The 17,163-nt window shown below is 39.2% G+C and overlaps 2 protein-coding genes across 3 annotated transcripts in view; one reads left to right on the top strand and one right to left on the bottom strand.

Moving 5' to 3' along the window:
- The window catches only part of focad (focadhesin), a 60,496-nt gene extending 57,475 nt beyond the window's left edge, over positions 1-3,021 (bottom strand). Inside the window, exon 1 of the mRNA XM_008300512.1 lies at positions 2,987-3,021. The gene's annotated coding sequence lies outside the window, so the exon portion shown is untranslated. The remainder of the gene's footprint in view (positions 1-2,986) is intronic.
- Positions 3,022-3,262: 241 nt separating this feature from the next.
- mllt3 (MLLT3 super elongation complex subunit) overlaps positions 3,263-17,163 on the top strand; it is a 54,558-nt gene continuing 40,657 nt past the window's right edge. For both annotated transcript variants that reach the window (XM_008300510.1, XM_008300509.1), the window contains exons 1-3: positions 3,263-3,275; positions 5,031-5,144; positions 5,966-6,146. In XM_008300510.1, the coding sequence (XP_008298732.1) occupies positions 5,133-5,144; positions 5,966-6,146 (193 nt within the window). In that variant the 5' untranslated portion in view covers positions 3,263-3,275; positions 5,031-5,132. The remainder of the gene's footprint in view (positions 3,276-5,030; positions 5,145-5,965; positions 6,147-17,163) is intronic.

Raw genomic sequence — 17,163 nt, 5'->3', positions numbered from 1 at the left:
TTTTTTTTTTATTATTCTTTTCAACCACAATTCAAAAGCAATGTCCTATTTCACTAAACTACAATTTAGCAAATTTTTATTTATTATTACTTTTTTCAGTTTCTAATTATTTGAGGGACTATTGTGAATTTTGTCTTTTCTTTAATGGAAGGGTATGAATAAATTTGAGCACGACTGTATCACTGATATGGAACATGCTGCTATCCTTTTGCTGCGATCGACTTCTGCTTAACCAACATCAGTAAAGCGACATATCGGTTTAACAAGGCTCCTGTAGCCTAACCCCTCACCACCCCCTCCCCAAACACCCAACCCCCCCCTCTGCTGTTATCTAAGTGATAAGCCAGCCTGCTTTGCTGTACTGTCCACCACCCTGCTGCTGCTGCTGCTGCTGCTGCTACACTCTCTCCACTATCATTCAGCTGCACGGCCTCAAAAACAGGTAAGTCAGCAGCACCTGCTAACACACAGCTGTTCTTCTGACTAAACTTTCACCAAGTGCTCATTTTCTGCTGTTTCTAGCCTCCACGCCATTTAATCATCTTATACACATACAGACACGTCACCACATTCATACCCAGCATTGGAAAGCTTGAAATAAACTGAAATATGTGAGAGACACATTATTCAATATCACAAATGAAGCCGTCTTCGTTTGCTGTGTTTAAGGTGACGCCTGTAATTTTAGGAGATCCTGGCTTCTTCTCTAAATTTAAACATTGGTCAGCTAAAACCTTTAAAAGTTTCAAAGTGTTCCAGCGGCTTCTACAGCATATTTACCTTACAGCCAAACAATATAGGCTGGCCCGTACTGCTAGGTCTGCATTAGCGATACAAGTGAGGACAATGCACGAGCAGTGTTGAGCCAACAGTGCTTTAGAAATGACACCGCTGAGGCTTTACTGTGGGACACTAGCAAACTGCACATTGCCGGGCAGGCACGTGGGAGTTTCCACGGCCTTTCAGGTGGAACTTTTTTTTTTTGCACAGTCGTGGTGGAAGGCCTGAGATCCCAGCAGCACAGAGGGCAGCCGGGTGATTGTGTTCTTTCCCATGACGCAGCGACTGGTTTGAATAAATCTGGTACTTTTTAGTTATTGTGGAAAAGGTTCATCAGGATTAACAGGAAACAAATGTACAATAATCGCGACGGATTTAACAAAAAGGATTTATCCCTATTCTCTGGTTTCAACTTCAAGATTCAAGAAGTCACAGAAAACTAGACTGTTACACTGTACGATGAAATTCTTAGTTTGCTGATCCTACTTAAGCAAATGGACACAATTTCAGAAAAACTACAGCAAATCTAAATGAATAAGCCGGTTGTAAAGTGCACTCTGCATTACTGTAAACGTTCTTGGTCTGAATAAAGTAATTATGGCAGTCATATTCCATGTGTAGAATATCTACATTTCTCTGTTTTATTGAACTAAAATGGAGGTGGTTGATCGTTGTTTGAACAAGCCATTTCTACACGTCATCTTGGGAACTGACTATTTTAGTAGATTTTACAATGACAGTGATTTTCAACAGTATTTTAATTATAACATTTCACTACTGTGAAACTGCAAAGAAAACTGACTTAGTACAGAACCTTTTGACCTCTAGTCCATGAAGCCCCAAAGAGTTCATAATACAAAGAATATTTTCTAGATTTTTAATAAAGTAAAGCAACGTGTAAAACTTCAAAAAGTAAGGACAGATTGTGACTTTTTTCTATAAAAACAAAAAAAAAAAGATGGACTGTTACCTCCTGAGTCAATGTGATCACAACAAACTTCTTATTTTTGCATCAGATTAGATTTATTTTCGAATTAAGATGTTCTCACTTTAATTGCGACATAAATGCTCCATAATGCATATACAAAATAAATCTGATTATTGATCTTCAACGTTTTCATTGTTACCAATGAGCTTAGAATCGATTTAACACAATTTGATGGAATTTGTTCTATAACTTTCATACTCAAGCATAGTTAATGTTCCGATTCGAGTCAACGATGAATGAGTTACTCGATTAGTCGTCAACGTCTAAATTAGTCAGAAAACTGGTTAATTGATTCGAGTAGTTTTTACACATCTACATTTTTTTTGATTGTGGCATAAATATGAACATTTTTTGGTTTCCTTCCTTCCTCTGTGACAGGAAACTAAATATCTTTGGGTTGTGGACAGAACAAGGCATTTGAGGACGTCCTCTTGGGAAACACAAATGGACTTTTTATTCACTATTTTCTGACGCTTTATAGATCTATGAAATAATCACCAAGTTACAGCCCTAGTTTTGACATCAACAATCTGATGCTCGTTTGCTGCCACTCAAGTCACTGCTAAGACTTTCAATGTTGCGTGAAATACCACATAAAGATTCCCCAAGTATCACAGCCACTTGACAGATCGTGATCGTAATAACTGAGTGGTGCTGCTGCTGCTGCCAGTGGTGGTCTATTTTAGCAGCAAGGTTTTGACTAATTATTCATTTAAACTGTAACTTTTGCTACAGTACACTCACGACGAATTAAAGGATACAGTCTGTTTTGTCCAAAAAAACTTTCAATTACCTTTTGTGCTTTAGAGCATTTTGTCAATAGACTACTAAAGATCAAATTGGACGTTTTTTTAGTGGGCTTCACTGTGGCGCGATCTCTCAAGCATGTCGCGGTGCTGATGCTGTTTTTACGCATACCAAAGCAGCCACGGAGGCACTTGAGGACAAAGCCTAGTTAAACATTCCTACTCGGTAATTTTACCAGAATAAACTACACTATAAGCTATAAACTGTTAAGTTAGCTGACGTTAGTTTAGCACTCAGCTGAGTCGGCTAACAGAAGCTACATCGGAGTTATCAGCACAAGCTAATGCTAACATGAGTGAGTTATCACGAAGACAGGCAGACTGCATTTGCTACTGTAGCAAGCTGAGTAAAATCTAAGCATCTCAGTCAAAACTAAATCAGAGTTAGACATGTTGCTGTAAATAACTTTACCTCCTTCATCCAGCCTCCTGCAAACGCGCATGGAACTACGGCGAGTACGGAGGACCAAAAGTGATAGAAGACCGGCCTGTCGTGCACCATGACATGTCAACATCAGTGTAATTAAATTAGAGGAAGAATTTAAGGCGTAGTGACAGTGCAAAGCAGCTTATAAAACCATATATAAGTGTATAGACCGGCTTTTAAGTCAGAATTAAGAGATGAGCTGAAAATGTCCTCATTGGACTGCAATGCTTAGTACGAATGACACGTGGGGAAGACTGGCTATTTTAAATGAAATGTTTTTTAATTTGAATATTATTAGCAGTAGTGACATGTATTATTACTATTATTGATATTATTAACCTTATTTTAACAGTTTAATCCAGTTGAGATAGAGAAATTAAGATAATGAAGTACTACAATCCCACAATAGATATAACATCAATATGGCAATGCTTTTAAAAAAATAAAGAAAATAAAAATCAACAAAAAAACCGGTATGTCAGCAGGTTTTTTTTTATTTATTTTGACACTAGTTGTGCATTTCAAATATGAAACAAAAAATTCAGCTTGATTTGAAAGTTTTTCGTTTGTTTTATTATCAGAATTTCACTATTTGTATACACACAATAGAAATCAGTTTAAATACATTTTTTCACTGTCTTCTGCATTAGACATGTTTCCATACAATGGAAGCCATTCACGGCACACAGAAGACGGTAAGGCTGTGTCTCCTCTCTAAAAATATTTTGTTTGAGGTCAATATAACGTAACTGATTGCGTAAACAACTTAGGTAATTTTTTTTTTGGAACAGCAATCAGCAGAAAAAGTTACTTGTTTGTTTTTTGTTTTTGTTTTTTGTCATCATGATCATGCTTTTACTTCAAAATCTGTGTAGATCTTGGTTTTACATTTGCTTGTTCAAAGTCAGATATCGTCCCACTGTCTTCACAGCAATGTTAAGCTTCGAAAGACTTTGAACGTCACATACAAACTGTTAAAACACGTTTCATGCCGGCTTTCCCCCTGGGACTTGAAGGCAACATAATTACAGAAAGGTTGCGGCCACCTGATTGGAGGTCAGCGTGTCTGCTGTTCTCCCATTGGCTCGCTGCATCTCGTGCTCTGTCTGCGGCCCCAGTGGGTACACCAAGCTGCGCGTGCGCTTTACCCCTTAAAGCTGTCAAGTTGATCGAATTGAGCCAGAAAAGTGACGGAAATATGAAGCTCTTACGCTCAAAATAAAGGGCTGGAGAATAAAATAGACATTTTCTTCATCTGAGATTCAGTAGTTTGGAAGGAGTTCAACAAATGTTTGAGGGCCATAAATGAATTAATTATTGATGGTAAAAGTGATGCTACTGTTGCAGATACACGTGGAAAACACGTAGCACTAAACAGCTATCACACAAGCTACTTCTTGCACACACGCAATATTGAATAGTGCAATTTAAAAATAGTCACATGCAGATTTGGTTGCTACCAAAACAGCAAACAAATGAATAGCCTAAATTAAGTATTTCACCCGCATATTTTTATTATTTTCCTGACAGATTGCAGAGGGCTTTAAAAATGTACTGAGATCTTAATGTTGGTAAGATAAATATATAAGCAATTGATTTGTTATTATTGTTGTTATTATTTTTTCATTACTAGGTCATGCATGTACAAGATACCATAAATTCATACAAGCCAGGACTACAGAGCTATGTGTACATGTCCAAACAATAAAGAATGTTAAAGAATAAAAAAGCAAATTGAACGTCTAATAAGATCAAAGTTTAGACCCTACCTATCTTAAACAAAATTCCCAAATCATCAACAAAAACATACAGTATTAAGAGAAACTCCTTTAAAATCAAACAGCTGCATAATAATTTAAAGAATATTGTGCTACTGGTTTGGATAATGTGGGTGGTACCCATGTGGTGGTACCTATAGCGAAGCGTTACTGCAGAAGTTTTATTCTGAAAGTCACCACCGGAATGTATCTAGTTTATTGAGGGTATTTGACAGCCGGCGACCCTTTGAAAGTCTTGAGTCTGACTTCAGTCCAGGAGAGACCATGTCCGCCGTCATAGGCAAACTGTACTCACCTCTAATCTCATTTAAAACTAATTCTCCATGAAATAACAGTAACACGGGGCCTCAAGGATGGCCAACTCGGTGAGTAGCCTTTCGGGAGATTTGCTATGGCCTGTCCGGTCAAATGGAGGATATGTTTGGACATTTTGCCGTTTGTCACACCGGAGGAGTCGCTGGTTTTTTTTTTTACTCCGTAACGAGGATTTTCAAGCCGCACGGCTAGCTAGAGCCGATACGTGCCGCTATCAGCTGAACCAACAGTGCACTGCAAAATTCCGCTTAAATAACGGGGGGTTTTAATATTCGCTTTTTGCAGACAAAAAGAGCGCTTTTGTTAATTTGTAAATTAAGGTATTTCAGAACGTCTACACTTCATTCTTTCATTCGGCATAAAGATACACGCAATACATGAAGTAACTTGGCCCGTAAATCGGGTTAATGGCAACTTTCCCGACAGGTTTTGTCTTTATTGTCATTGCATTATATTGTAACAGTAATGCAACGTTACTCCACGAGAGAACACAGAGGGAATACACTTCAGTAAAGTCTAAAGTTTGTGGAAATGTGAGCATTTATTAAGAATTAACCTGTAGCAAATAGTATTTTTTAAAAAGTAAAAGGACGTTGTTTAGATTTTCCCATTTGTGTAAATTTCCAGTGTTGCATAAAATGTCAGATTTCTGAATGGAGTTCGACACGAGGTTCTCGTGTATGAGACAGCGAAACATAAAGGGGGGTTCTGCAAGTCAAAGTAGCGCATCAAAGCCAGGAACGGATCGGGTTCGGCTTTTGCTACAAGTATTAGTTCAGACATTATTTTTATTCTCTGCCAAACGTTTTGATTTTTGTTTTTAAACGTGGTTGCATGTGGAGCAGTAACCTAGCATCACTGTGTCCCACAGGGTGCTGTTCAGGTGAAACTAGAACTTGGTCATCGTGCCCAGGTCAGAAAGAAACCCACAGTGGAAGGCTTCACCCACGACTGGATGGTGTTTGTCCGAGGACCAGAGCACAGCAACATCCAGCACTTTGTGGAGAAAGTTGTTTTTCACCTGCACGAAAGCTTCCCGAAACCAAAAAGAGGTAAATAAGAGCTGCTCATTTCTGCTTTCTCTGGCACAGTTTCTTCAGGGCAGCTGGGTCTCCCAGGGCTGTGGGAAGGGGTTGGAGGGAAGGGGAGGGGAGGGGGGGTTCAAACAAATGATCAGGCTCTGAGTCCTCCATGCTGCTCATGTGTGCACGAACAAACCAGTCCCTGTAGCTGACATCTGGAGGATGACACAAACTTTTGCATCTGTTGCTGTAAGCAGATGTGTAATTGCTCAAACGCACATTGTGGAGAAAGTGGTGTTAGTGCATGTCCTGTTGCAAACCGTTGCTGCTGTGTAGTTGCACATGGAAAGTGTGATTCTTAGAGGACAGAATGAAAAGGTTGGGGGAAAAAAAAAAAAAAAAATGAAGCAAAATACTTTTTATGTTTGTGTATTCTAAATATCACTCCATACACGTGTTTGAAACTCTGCCACGCCGGAGTAGTCATATCTGATGTTGTTTTTGGAGCAAGGCAGACGCTGTAGGAGCAGCGTGGGGTAGTGGACGTTTACAGGAGAGGTAAAGCAGGTCTAACTAGGACTGGATTTGGTTGGTTGCAGCCCTGCAGACACTTGACTCCTAATGAGGCAGGGAGTGCAAAATACAAGTATTGCAAATTAGGAGAAATCAAGGTTAGGGTGCTTTTTTTTTTAAAAAAAAAAAAAAAAGCTTAACTACATTCTTTATAAATTATTTTGCCAATGAGATGAGCTCAAGGTGATGTTTTTCAACTAAAACCATCCAAAACACTGCACTGCATTATATTATCATTTTTATAATCGCATGAATAGCATTGCGCCTTGACATTTTAGAGGCTGCAAGGATTTCCCTTTTTTAGGTTGTTCATTGAATGCATCATGAGCCCTACCTCTACTGTATAAATTAAGAGGAACTGTGTTGATGTTTTAGGCCCCATTTTAAATGTTTTTTTTCACATCATTTGGTACCATGAGGGAGGCGTGTGATGCTGTAGCAGGACAACAACTATTTAGTTAGTTTTTAAGAACTATTTTTCACTACAAGAAGAACGCAGTACAAAACCTGGATCTCAACATCATGGAGTTGGTTTACACAAAGAGATGTGATGAGAAAGTCTAAATCCAAAGAAGAACTATGGTTTGTTCTCTTAAGATATGAACAGCCTACCTGCCAAGTACGTTGAAAAACTGTGTGCAAGTGAAGCAAACTATTCATGGCATTACTTCAGGAAGCGTCTCACTTTAGTTTTACTTTACCTTATATACTTCCAGGCATAGATAGGGGCTTTCAACGTTGAGGGAGTAGACCAGTTTATACTCTGTGGCGTTATAGTTATTCTGTATTCTGATTGGGTTGTTGACATGGATTGTAGAAGCACTTGCTTTGTATGAATTGACATTTCTGACAGTATTTTCACGTCTTTAGTCTCCAAATCTCTAAATCAGCTGTCGATGGTCATGTCTCACCACCATTTTGGTGATTTTTTTTTTCCCTCATCTTTTGTCTGGATCAGCCCAGAAATCGCACTGTGTGTAAAGTCCTTAAGTCCTTGTGGTGTGCTTGTGTGTGATAAAGGGGCCCGGATGGAGCCTTAAGCAGAGACTAATTGAATTCAAATATCTGCTTGTGCGGGATTTTGACCCAGCTTTTCAATCACTTTTGTGTATGAGGTTTGTTTGGTGAGACTGCTGCTTGGTGTCTGTTGATTTTTCATTTTGTTGGTCAACTACTTGGAACTGCTTTTGCACAACCTTCTGTCACTCCACTGTTCAGTCAGACCTTCCTACTTCTACTGTGATGAATTCTCACAGCTGGATTATGTATTGATATGAATAAAGAGCAACACATTTGCTTGCTAACTTGGGCACTTCAGAAAATACCACCTACCTTCTAGTTAGTGTTCAGTATTTACCTCCCTGACCAAAGGGCTTTGATGAGAACCTGCAGTCAAAGTAGATGTTTTCCAGTGATGTACTCCAAATAACAAGTGTTTTTATTGTTGATTAAAGGTCCTAATCCAATGGAGATTTTGTCAAATTCAGTGAATATCTCCTCATGGTCTGCTAGCTGTCTGTTCTGTGTGTGCATAGTGAGAAAAATGTAAAAAATCTGGTGCTCATCCACAGCCCAGACTCTGTAAATAGGAAACAAAGTGGACCGATCCACACAACACTATCCCAGCGTGTCCTGTACATTCAAGCGGGGAAGGGGGGGCAGCAAGAGGGACGGTTAATCTGGCACATGATAACTAAATATGCTCACTAGCTAAATATCAACAATCCCTCTCCAGAGTCACAGGCTCCACATTTAATTTATTGTTTAGTCAAAGAAATGACGAAAAATAATGAAACGCATGAATCACAGTTTCCCAGAGTCCTTGTTGACATCTTGAGATTGCTTGTTTTGTTCAACCAACAGTCCAAAAAACCCCAAATATCCAGTTTGCTATTAATCCAAATCTAAAAAAAGGCAGCAAATATTCACATTTAAGGATGACGGAACAAAAATGTTTTTTTTTCTATTTTTGCTTCAAAAGTAATTCAAATGTTTCCCTGAGCTGCTTCTTCGTCTCAGCCATTGATTGCCCTGCTGCAAAAAAAAACTTCACTGTGAACTTTGTCGTCCCATGATTGTGCTGCAGGAAAGGAACACATTACCATAAATTGTTTATGCATGGAAATGGCATAAAATATTGTCTTTGGGTGACATCTCCCTAAATTTTTTTTATGGCCTTGTAAAGATTCTGTGCATGTTCTGCTGTTCATTATAAGATTCTCCTTTCACTTTTTTACCCCCCAAAAAAACCTCATACCATGCACTTTAAGGATGGTGTTAGTACTAAAAGTAAGCTAGTTTTTTCTCACTTGTCCAATGTGCTCAGGGATTTGCGTTGTGTTTTGCAGCACGCAATTAATTCTAGTACTCTGATTAGATTGATTGTTCCCTTATTGGAGTAAAAAGAGGACATAACTTGCTGGAAATTGTGTAAGGGTTCAAACCTTATGAGGTTTAAGATGACTCTTCTTTGTTGTGCTCCTTGTTTAACGGTCCTAAAATACTTGGATAGTGCTTAGGTCATAGAAAACGTCTGTGATGGCACTCTTCATCCTGCTTGCTAAGCTGCAGGCCTTTGACACGAATCCCCTCCCTTGTGTAAAATGCATCATGTCCAATTGTTTTACCTTGTAAGATGCTAGGGTTTGCTCTTTAAACTGGACTCTTGAGTTGCCAGAAAATAAGTAACATATGAGCATTGGTTCACAATAGATCTCAATAGATGCATGAATGTTTGGAAATCTCTATTATTCTGTGTGGGACAAGAAGCACGTTTAAACCAGTAATATAAAGTGAAGTTTCAGCTAGAACTCCTTCCTCTTTCCTGGGAAAATCTTGACCATTATTGAAAACAAAGATGTCTGAGTACATTTTTTTCCATACATGAAAATGATCTTTGAGTTTCTGAGAACACCTGAAAAAGTCTGAAAGTCTAATGAGGCAAGTACATGTATATATCACGTTGATGAATAACCAGCGTAGAAACTGATGGGCCTCAAAGCTGTCAGCAGTTCTGATGCTCACAGCGAGTCAGAAATCTTATCCTGTATTCGTTTACCGCAGTGCCTCCAAGCAGTCTATAAATCTGACTCCTATCTGCTGATATGGTACCTTCAAAGCTTAAAGTTTCTTCTAAAAGGCCTTTGATTACAAGGTACCCAATGAATTTTGGCTCCTGCGCTCTGAATCTTTCCCCCTGCACTTTTAGCTCTCAGTCTTGATAAATGAGTTATGTGGCTCGAAGACTATGGCCCGAAGCCCAGCAGGAGAATACTTAACCCTCCATAAGTCTCACGCGATGACACATGCCATGAGATCTTTCCTGTGTTGCTCAAGTCTTGGAGGCCTGTGTGTTTTTACATGGTGACAAATTGTGAACCAAAGTGCTTCCTGATCCCTTGGATCTTCAGACGAGTGGCTCGAGTTGAAACACAAGTGTAATAGATCCGAGAGAACAACTGTGAAGTTTTATTAGTTGGAAAAGCTGCTTAGGTGAATGGAGCGCATTGTTAGGAATTAAACTAATATCACCCAGAAGTTCACTTTTGTACCATTTGGTTGAATTTTTAAATGAAGGTAAAATAGCCTGTAATCTTTCATTAACTTGATTAGAACAAGAAAAATATTATAGATGCTGATTGGAATGTTGTGAACACCGTTAAAATTCATCCTTGGACAGAGTTGCACTGTTCAATAGTAATAACTTCACCTGCCTTACACAGTGAGTTACTATAAATGATTTTGCCTCTGGTGCATTTGCTTTTGACATCCCTCCTGGATAGAGGGTTCTCTATTCTAATGTAGGCCATTTTGAGACAGAAGTACAAGTTTTCCATGTGTAAAAATGGATTGCCACAAAAGTGGAGGATGATGACTCAGTGGCAGAAGGCTTCGAAGCCTGATATAAGCTTGATATAAGTTCTAATCAGTTGGATTGCTTAATTTTAGTTAAAATTTCTCACTTAATAAGGAATTGTTTCTGATCTGTCGTTACTGTTTCTGATCTTCTGCGAGAACATACTTTGAATATTTGTAGATTTTTGGTGTTGGTCAGACAAACAGCATTTGATGACTTGTCTTAGGATGTGACAAATGTAAACATGCACATAGTATAACAATAAAATGACCAGTTTCAGTCATTTTTTAGTATTTTTTTGGTCTCAGTTTCTTAAAGTAGAGAAGTTGCTGTCTTTCTTCTTCATATGTCAGAGTGAATGTGATTTAGTTTTCTGCTGGTGCTCGAACTTTTTCACTGATACATTTTATACACTAATTGATTAATTGAGAAAACAAGCAGCAGATCAATCGGTACTCATGGGTGCGTGATTGCATGCATGAAACAGTTTTGGAAAACTGTCTATTTATATGCAAGGCGAGACACAAATCAGTGCTATGAGCAGAAGTTCTGCAAGAACTGATTCAGGTTCCTGCAGAACTTGGGCACCTTTTTTAAGGAACTTGGGAACCTTTTCAGGAACTTTTTAGTTCTGACATTTACAGAGCTGCTATGATCGACAGAAAATTAAATTGTTTTAATAGTCATTTAATCCTCTTTTAAGCATAAATTAAATCCCAAATATTGTTATATTTCAGCCTCTTAAAGAAGACAATTTACAGCTTTTGTTTGTCACATGTGGCAGTTATTTGAATATAAAAAAAACAAGCGAGCTAAAGACCAGAGGCTATAATCACATTGTAATGATTAAAATGAAATCCTTTATTTTTTTATTTTTGTTATGCAGTAAATCAGAATATCAAAAATGCTCCCTATGTGTGTTAATCCAGCCAACAGCCTAGAAAATAGCATTCATTTTACCATTACATTAAGCATCAGACACCTGAAAAATGTACAGGAACAAAAGGATAGATGCTTAACTTCACATGTTCAGTTGACAGGAATATTAAAAAATAAAAACCAGCAAAATTTTCTTCAGGCAAGAAAGGTTTGCTGTCATTACTCTTCCCTCCTCTGTGTTTTTTTTTTTCCTCTTTGTGGCCACAGTGTTTAATTTAGTCCATTTTGCAGCTGTTGAAGATTATCCTCTGCTCGTTTTTAAAGGGAAGCTTTTCACTCACCTGCATGTCACACACGGCGGCTCACCATCCACTCCGAAATAAAATAGGAGGCATTTAAGCACGTCGTAAGCACAAAGTAAACCTGTCAGAATGAATTGAGTGCTAACATTTCGCTTTTAAAACCTGCAGTCTGCGTGTGCTGGTTTTGAAGTGTGTAGACAACATTTTGCTTCTTCTTTTTTAACTTTAATGGACGGCAAAATTATTTGTGAAACGTTTAAAAAAAAAAAAAAAAAAAAGTAGCTATGATTGGCTACACACTGTGTAGCCTTGGAGACTATATTTATTGTGAGGAGCGGGACGGTGCTGGAGGGAAAGAAACCATCTCAAGCTAAATGGACTGGAACATCATTTTCACTGCTCCTCGTTTTACCTGCTTTGTCAAATGCAGGATTTATTTTTGTTTTTAAGACGAGAAAGTCAAACAACATTGAAGCCTTTTTTTTTTGACCTACTTCATTTTGGATTCAAGCTGTGTGCATTGAGATATCTCCTCCTAGATGTTCTCTTTACATAAGTGCCAGCAGTGTTAGATAAATGGAGGTTAGGTGTGTGAACCTTGCATCATGATTCTGCAACCGAGAGGGCAGCAGGAAAGCGTTTGTTATGTGCGCCAGGGATCCCCAATGACCTGTCAGGATTTCAAAGAAAGGGGGCAAGTGAAAGGAGAGAGCTATAATCATATTTCAAACCCTCGAGTACAGATTCAGAAAACGCAGTGAAATCTATCATTGCCACTTGGCTCACTTGCAGGTTTAATTTAAGAGGCGTCCACTGTTTAGATTTGTGTCAGCCGTGCTTTATTTGTAAAGATGCTGAGGACAGGTAGGCTCATATAGCAAGCCGATAAAACGGTTTTTCCACATCAGCTATCTCTTAATTGCGCCAAAGATTCTTCTTTCTTATCAACATGTCATCACTTCTCAGGTTTTTTTTTTTAACACTCACACACACACACACACACACACACACACACACAAGGTGTAGGAGTCAAAACATAGAAAGCAGTCAGAACGAGAAAGTGATAAGAGACGGCGAGTGTAACTTCCTCCCACGCTCCGAGTGATTTGTTGTGCAGCTCAGAGAAGCTGCCAGACACACATTAAGATTAATGACGAATCAGTCAGTAAAGCTGCCACCGCGCTTCATTATTGCCATGCGGTTAACGGGCCAGCGTTGAGGCGTCGCCATGGAGACAGCCAAATGGCAAAGCCGTTTGAACAAATGGAGGTAAAGAAGCTCTTTGGAACCAGTGAAGGGGGTGCTATTTTGGCAATAGGCAGCAGCGGCTCATGCTGCTTAAGCACCTCATTTGGAGCCTGGGCTGCCATTTAATCTGCACTGGAGATGGCATCTCTTCAAAGGTGTTTGTGATATTTCAGAGGATTGTCACTTTTATGGAAAGATGTAAGACAGTGTAATGGGAAAGAAATGGGCCAGCTTGGTGAAAAGAGTTTGAGATTTGTGGTCTGTGCAGTGCAGGGAAGGTACACAAGAGCTGAGCTTCTTTTTGTGTTTTGTGAGACCAAGGTGCTTTTTCACAGGAAAAAAAAAAAAAAAAGATTTTATTTTTTTTCCTGTGAAAAAGCACCTTGGAAAAAATTTTTTTTTTTTTCTTGTGGAAAAAGGGGGTGTGGTGTTGCCTGACCTGGCTCTATAATCATGACCAATTTAACCACACCAAATCTGTGCGATTCTATTGTTAGGCTCCTCAAACCACCAGCCTGGACTTACATTAATATTATGTTAAGCTGTTTTAGAAAGAAGAAATAATGTTAAAAATTCTCAGAGATGTTGCAGCACACAAAACCCACAGTTTGGTCTGCACCTCACTCAGAAGATAACCTTCAATTTGAAATAAGGAAATATTGCGTTGTTGTTGCGAGAGCTGCTGCTGGGACATCATGTAATGCCTCATAAACTGCAGCTTTTTCTTATGTGTTCAAGGTAGTGTGTAATTCTTGGTCAGCTGCTGCTTGTACTCCTGTGTATGTAGCTCCTATGCAGCTGTAGATAGTTATTGTGTGTTAAGGGCACAACATACTTGTGAAAGAACCTTATAGCATGGTTCAAACACATACATTCAGTTGATCACGTTGCAGATAGTTTAGGATCTTTAGTTGTTCTTTTTTCTAATGTCACCATGACATCATTTTGGATGCTGGCAATATAAATTGTACATCTATGGGCTAATTCATCATGACTTGACTCACAACTTATCACAACGGTCTTACTGCTAAAGTGAAATCCACATAGCTTCCAGAAAACAGTCTCAAACCACACTTAAGTGTCTGTATAAAGTTGAATAAATACACGTACCATTAGACTTTTATTATACTCTTTTGTGGACGTGTGGACTTGTTCTTATTATACTACTCTTTTAGTCCACTTACAGCCTGCTGGGGTCACTCTGTTCTATACATGTGCAGTATGTCACATCTATGTATTCCACCCATAAGCATCAATGCCAATCTGGCACACTTCTGCCCTTAAGGTAAGGCTGCACAATATGTATACTATTTTAGGATGTCTTTGACGTCGTTTCACCAAACGAGAACGTTTCCAGGCGGCAGAGAGAAATCATCTAGATAGACGTTGTATCAATTAACACGGACACCAAAGAGGGTTTTAAAAACACGATCCGGTCGCTTGACAAGTGGTATCATCAAGTTGCCATCCCAGAGCTACATGAAGAATGCCAGGCACAAGCTGAAACAGAGCTGCCACACGTAGGATTTTATGCAGTTACAATAGAGCCCTACGTAACTCTGACTACTTTCTTAAATTAAAAAGTTACTGTTTGCAAATGGCAAATGTTCCCTAATGATCATACATCAGCAGCAGGGACGAGGGAAGCAGTGGTGGCTTGGGGCCAAGATGAGACGTTCACAGACAGTGTTGTGATCGTAGTGAAGGCTGCTACCTTCAACAAGTGGACCAGGCTGCAGTGCTTTGACCGCGAACTGCATCTTGCAGTTCATAGGTCACCATATTTAATAAGCTGTTTTACTTAACAACCTGTCCTGGAGTACAACCGTTTTCCAAAGTTTAGTTGGTGTAATAAATGTTGCTTTTGTTAGAAATGTATTGATGAAGTCACGCTAATTTCAAACTGAAGGGCGCACAGTTAATAGGGTTGAGAAATGGTGAAGCATGCAGACTGCCAGGTTGATCACCTGAGCTCTGGAGGCCTCAACTGATAACAATAAGGTACATTTAAAGAAATAATATCTCTTGAAGTGAATGATTATTTAGAAAAATCATCCATCCATCCATAATCAGTACACCGCTTAATCCTCACTAGGGTCGCTGGGGGCTGGAGTCTATCCCAGCTTGACTTAGGGTGAAGGCAGGGGACACCCTGGACAGGCCACCAGTCTATTGCAGGGCTGCACATAGAGACAAACAAGCACAATCAAATTCACACCTACGGACAATTTGCAATCACCAATTACCTCAGCATGTTTTTGGAGGAAGCCGGAGAACCCGGAGAGAACCCATGCTGCTCAGGTAGAACATGCAAACTCCACACTGAAGAATCCTGGGCACCCTTACTGGGACGCAAACCAGAGATCTTTTAACTGTGAGGCCCCCAGCCCTATAAAAATCAAATGATTAATCTTTTCCAAACAGAGTAATGGAAGACATCTGGGGAAATTTTCAGTAGTTTTTGAATATCGAAATATATCTTGCAGAAAAACCGAATGTATTTGAAATTTCTCTAATATTGTGCAGCGCTACCTTGTTTTGTAGTCATTGCATTGTGAAGCCGACAGAATTTGTCACACAGACCTTTGTATAGTTGGGCACAAGAAAATCTAACACCAGCCTTCCACTGCTCTTAAAAAGTCATCCTCACTCCTAACTTTTCCTCCCCCTATGTCTTGAGGATGAGCACAGCCTCATATGTTTAACACCGGTACCACCTCATTATATTTGTAACTGTTCTATTTATGTCAGCCCATTAAAAATGACTGCCTTCATATTTTTTTATTACACTTTTGAAAAATGTCTCCCTCCTGGAATTTCTTTCTTTAGAAAATACTCCAAAAAAAGTAAAAAAAACTTTATCGTGTGAGTGTTATCCATGTTTTCAAGTGTGTCGTCTTACTTGCCACAGAACTGCTCATTCATCTTCTTTGACTTGAAGATTTTGTAACTTTTTTTAATGACTGATTCACAATATCTGAATGCCTATCTGTGGCTTTTTCAAAAGACCTCCTCATTGACAAAGAAAATCACAAACTCTCGTAAAACTAGGCAACAGTAGTTGAGGGTGAGTATCTCATTTCCTTAAAGAAAGAGTCTTCTGTTCTGTTGACCAGATTGGCGACAGTATAAGCCCCTTACAGCGTATACACACCCACAGATTGATTCCTTAATGATTGGGCCAACATGTTAGCCTCTGGCCATCTCCTGGGCTGTGTGGAATGCTCACATGAAATCTTTTAACTCCCCTCATTCTCTGCTCAGGCTTAATTTGTGGCTTGTGTGCAAATACCACATAAGTCAAGTCACTGTAGTGACCTATGCATAAGATACAGATCCTCAGGCTGAAATATGTCTCAGAAGCTGCAGCACATTCCTTTTCTCTTTGCTGTGGTTTTGCTAATGTGATCTGCCTGTGCTCAGAGGATACCAGGATTGATATACTTGCAGGAGATGACGGATGCTTTCCTGTAAATGTGTGGATGTGCGGTTGCTTTTGTTTTATAGTGTGACGCCTGCGTGCATGACGAATAAAAAAGCAAATAGAAGTGACATCATCGTACCAGACCTCCACGAGCGCTGTGCTGGGTTTTACAACATTTCACATATGACAATATTCAATGTGGCACATAAAAGCGACTTTAGATAGTTGCAGTGTTCACTGGTTTTCTTTGGATCTGCAAACAAATTTGTGCAAGTGGTCTGGTCTGCCTCGCCACAAGAAAAAAAAAACAAACAAACGCTCATTTGATTTGAAATCACAGTGCCTTAATCTGCATGAATTTTTAATATGATTGGGACATGTACCAAAATCAATGTACGCTTAGCACTTTGCAAGCCGCCAAAATTGTTGACTGAGGCTTGGACTCTTCAGGACCTCTGAAAGTGCTGTGTAGTATCAGGCACCAAGACGTAATCAGCAGATCTTTTAAGTCCTTGAAGTTGCAAGTTGGAACCTCTGTGGATCAGACTTGTTCCAGGACATCCCCTAAATCTCTGTCACTGGTTTAACTGACCGCAATGATGTCACAGTCTTTCAGGTCTTTAAACCTGCTTTTGAATATAGAAATCCACAGTTCACTTACCACTTATTATATCCCAGATGCAAAGTCGTTGCAAGATCATCAAGATTATTTAACTCGGGTGAATGGTCATGATGTTTTGGCATCTTCAGTGTAGACATAAGAAA

The sequence above is a fragment of the Stegastes partitus genome, unplaced genomic scaffold (genome assembly GCF_000690725.1).
Source record: "Stegastes partitus isolate 25-593 unplaced genomic scaffold, Stegastes_partitus-1.0.2 Scaffold1553, whole genome shotgun sequence".
NCBI lineage: Eukaryota > Metazoa > Chordata > Actinopteri > Pomacentridae > Stegastes > Stegastes partitus.
This window is presented reverse-complemented; position numbering and strand designations above follow the sequence as displayed.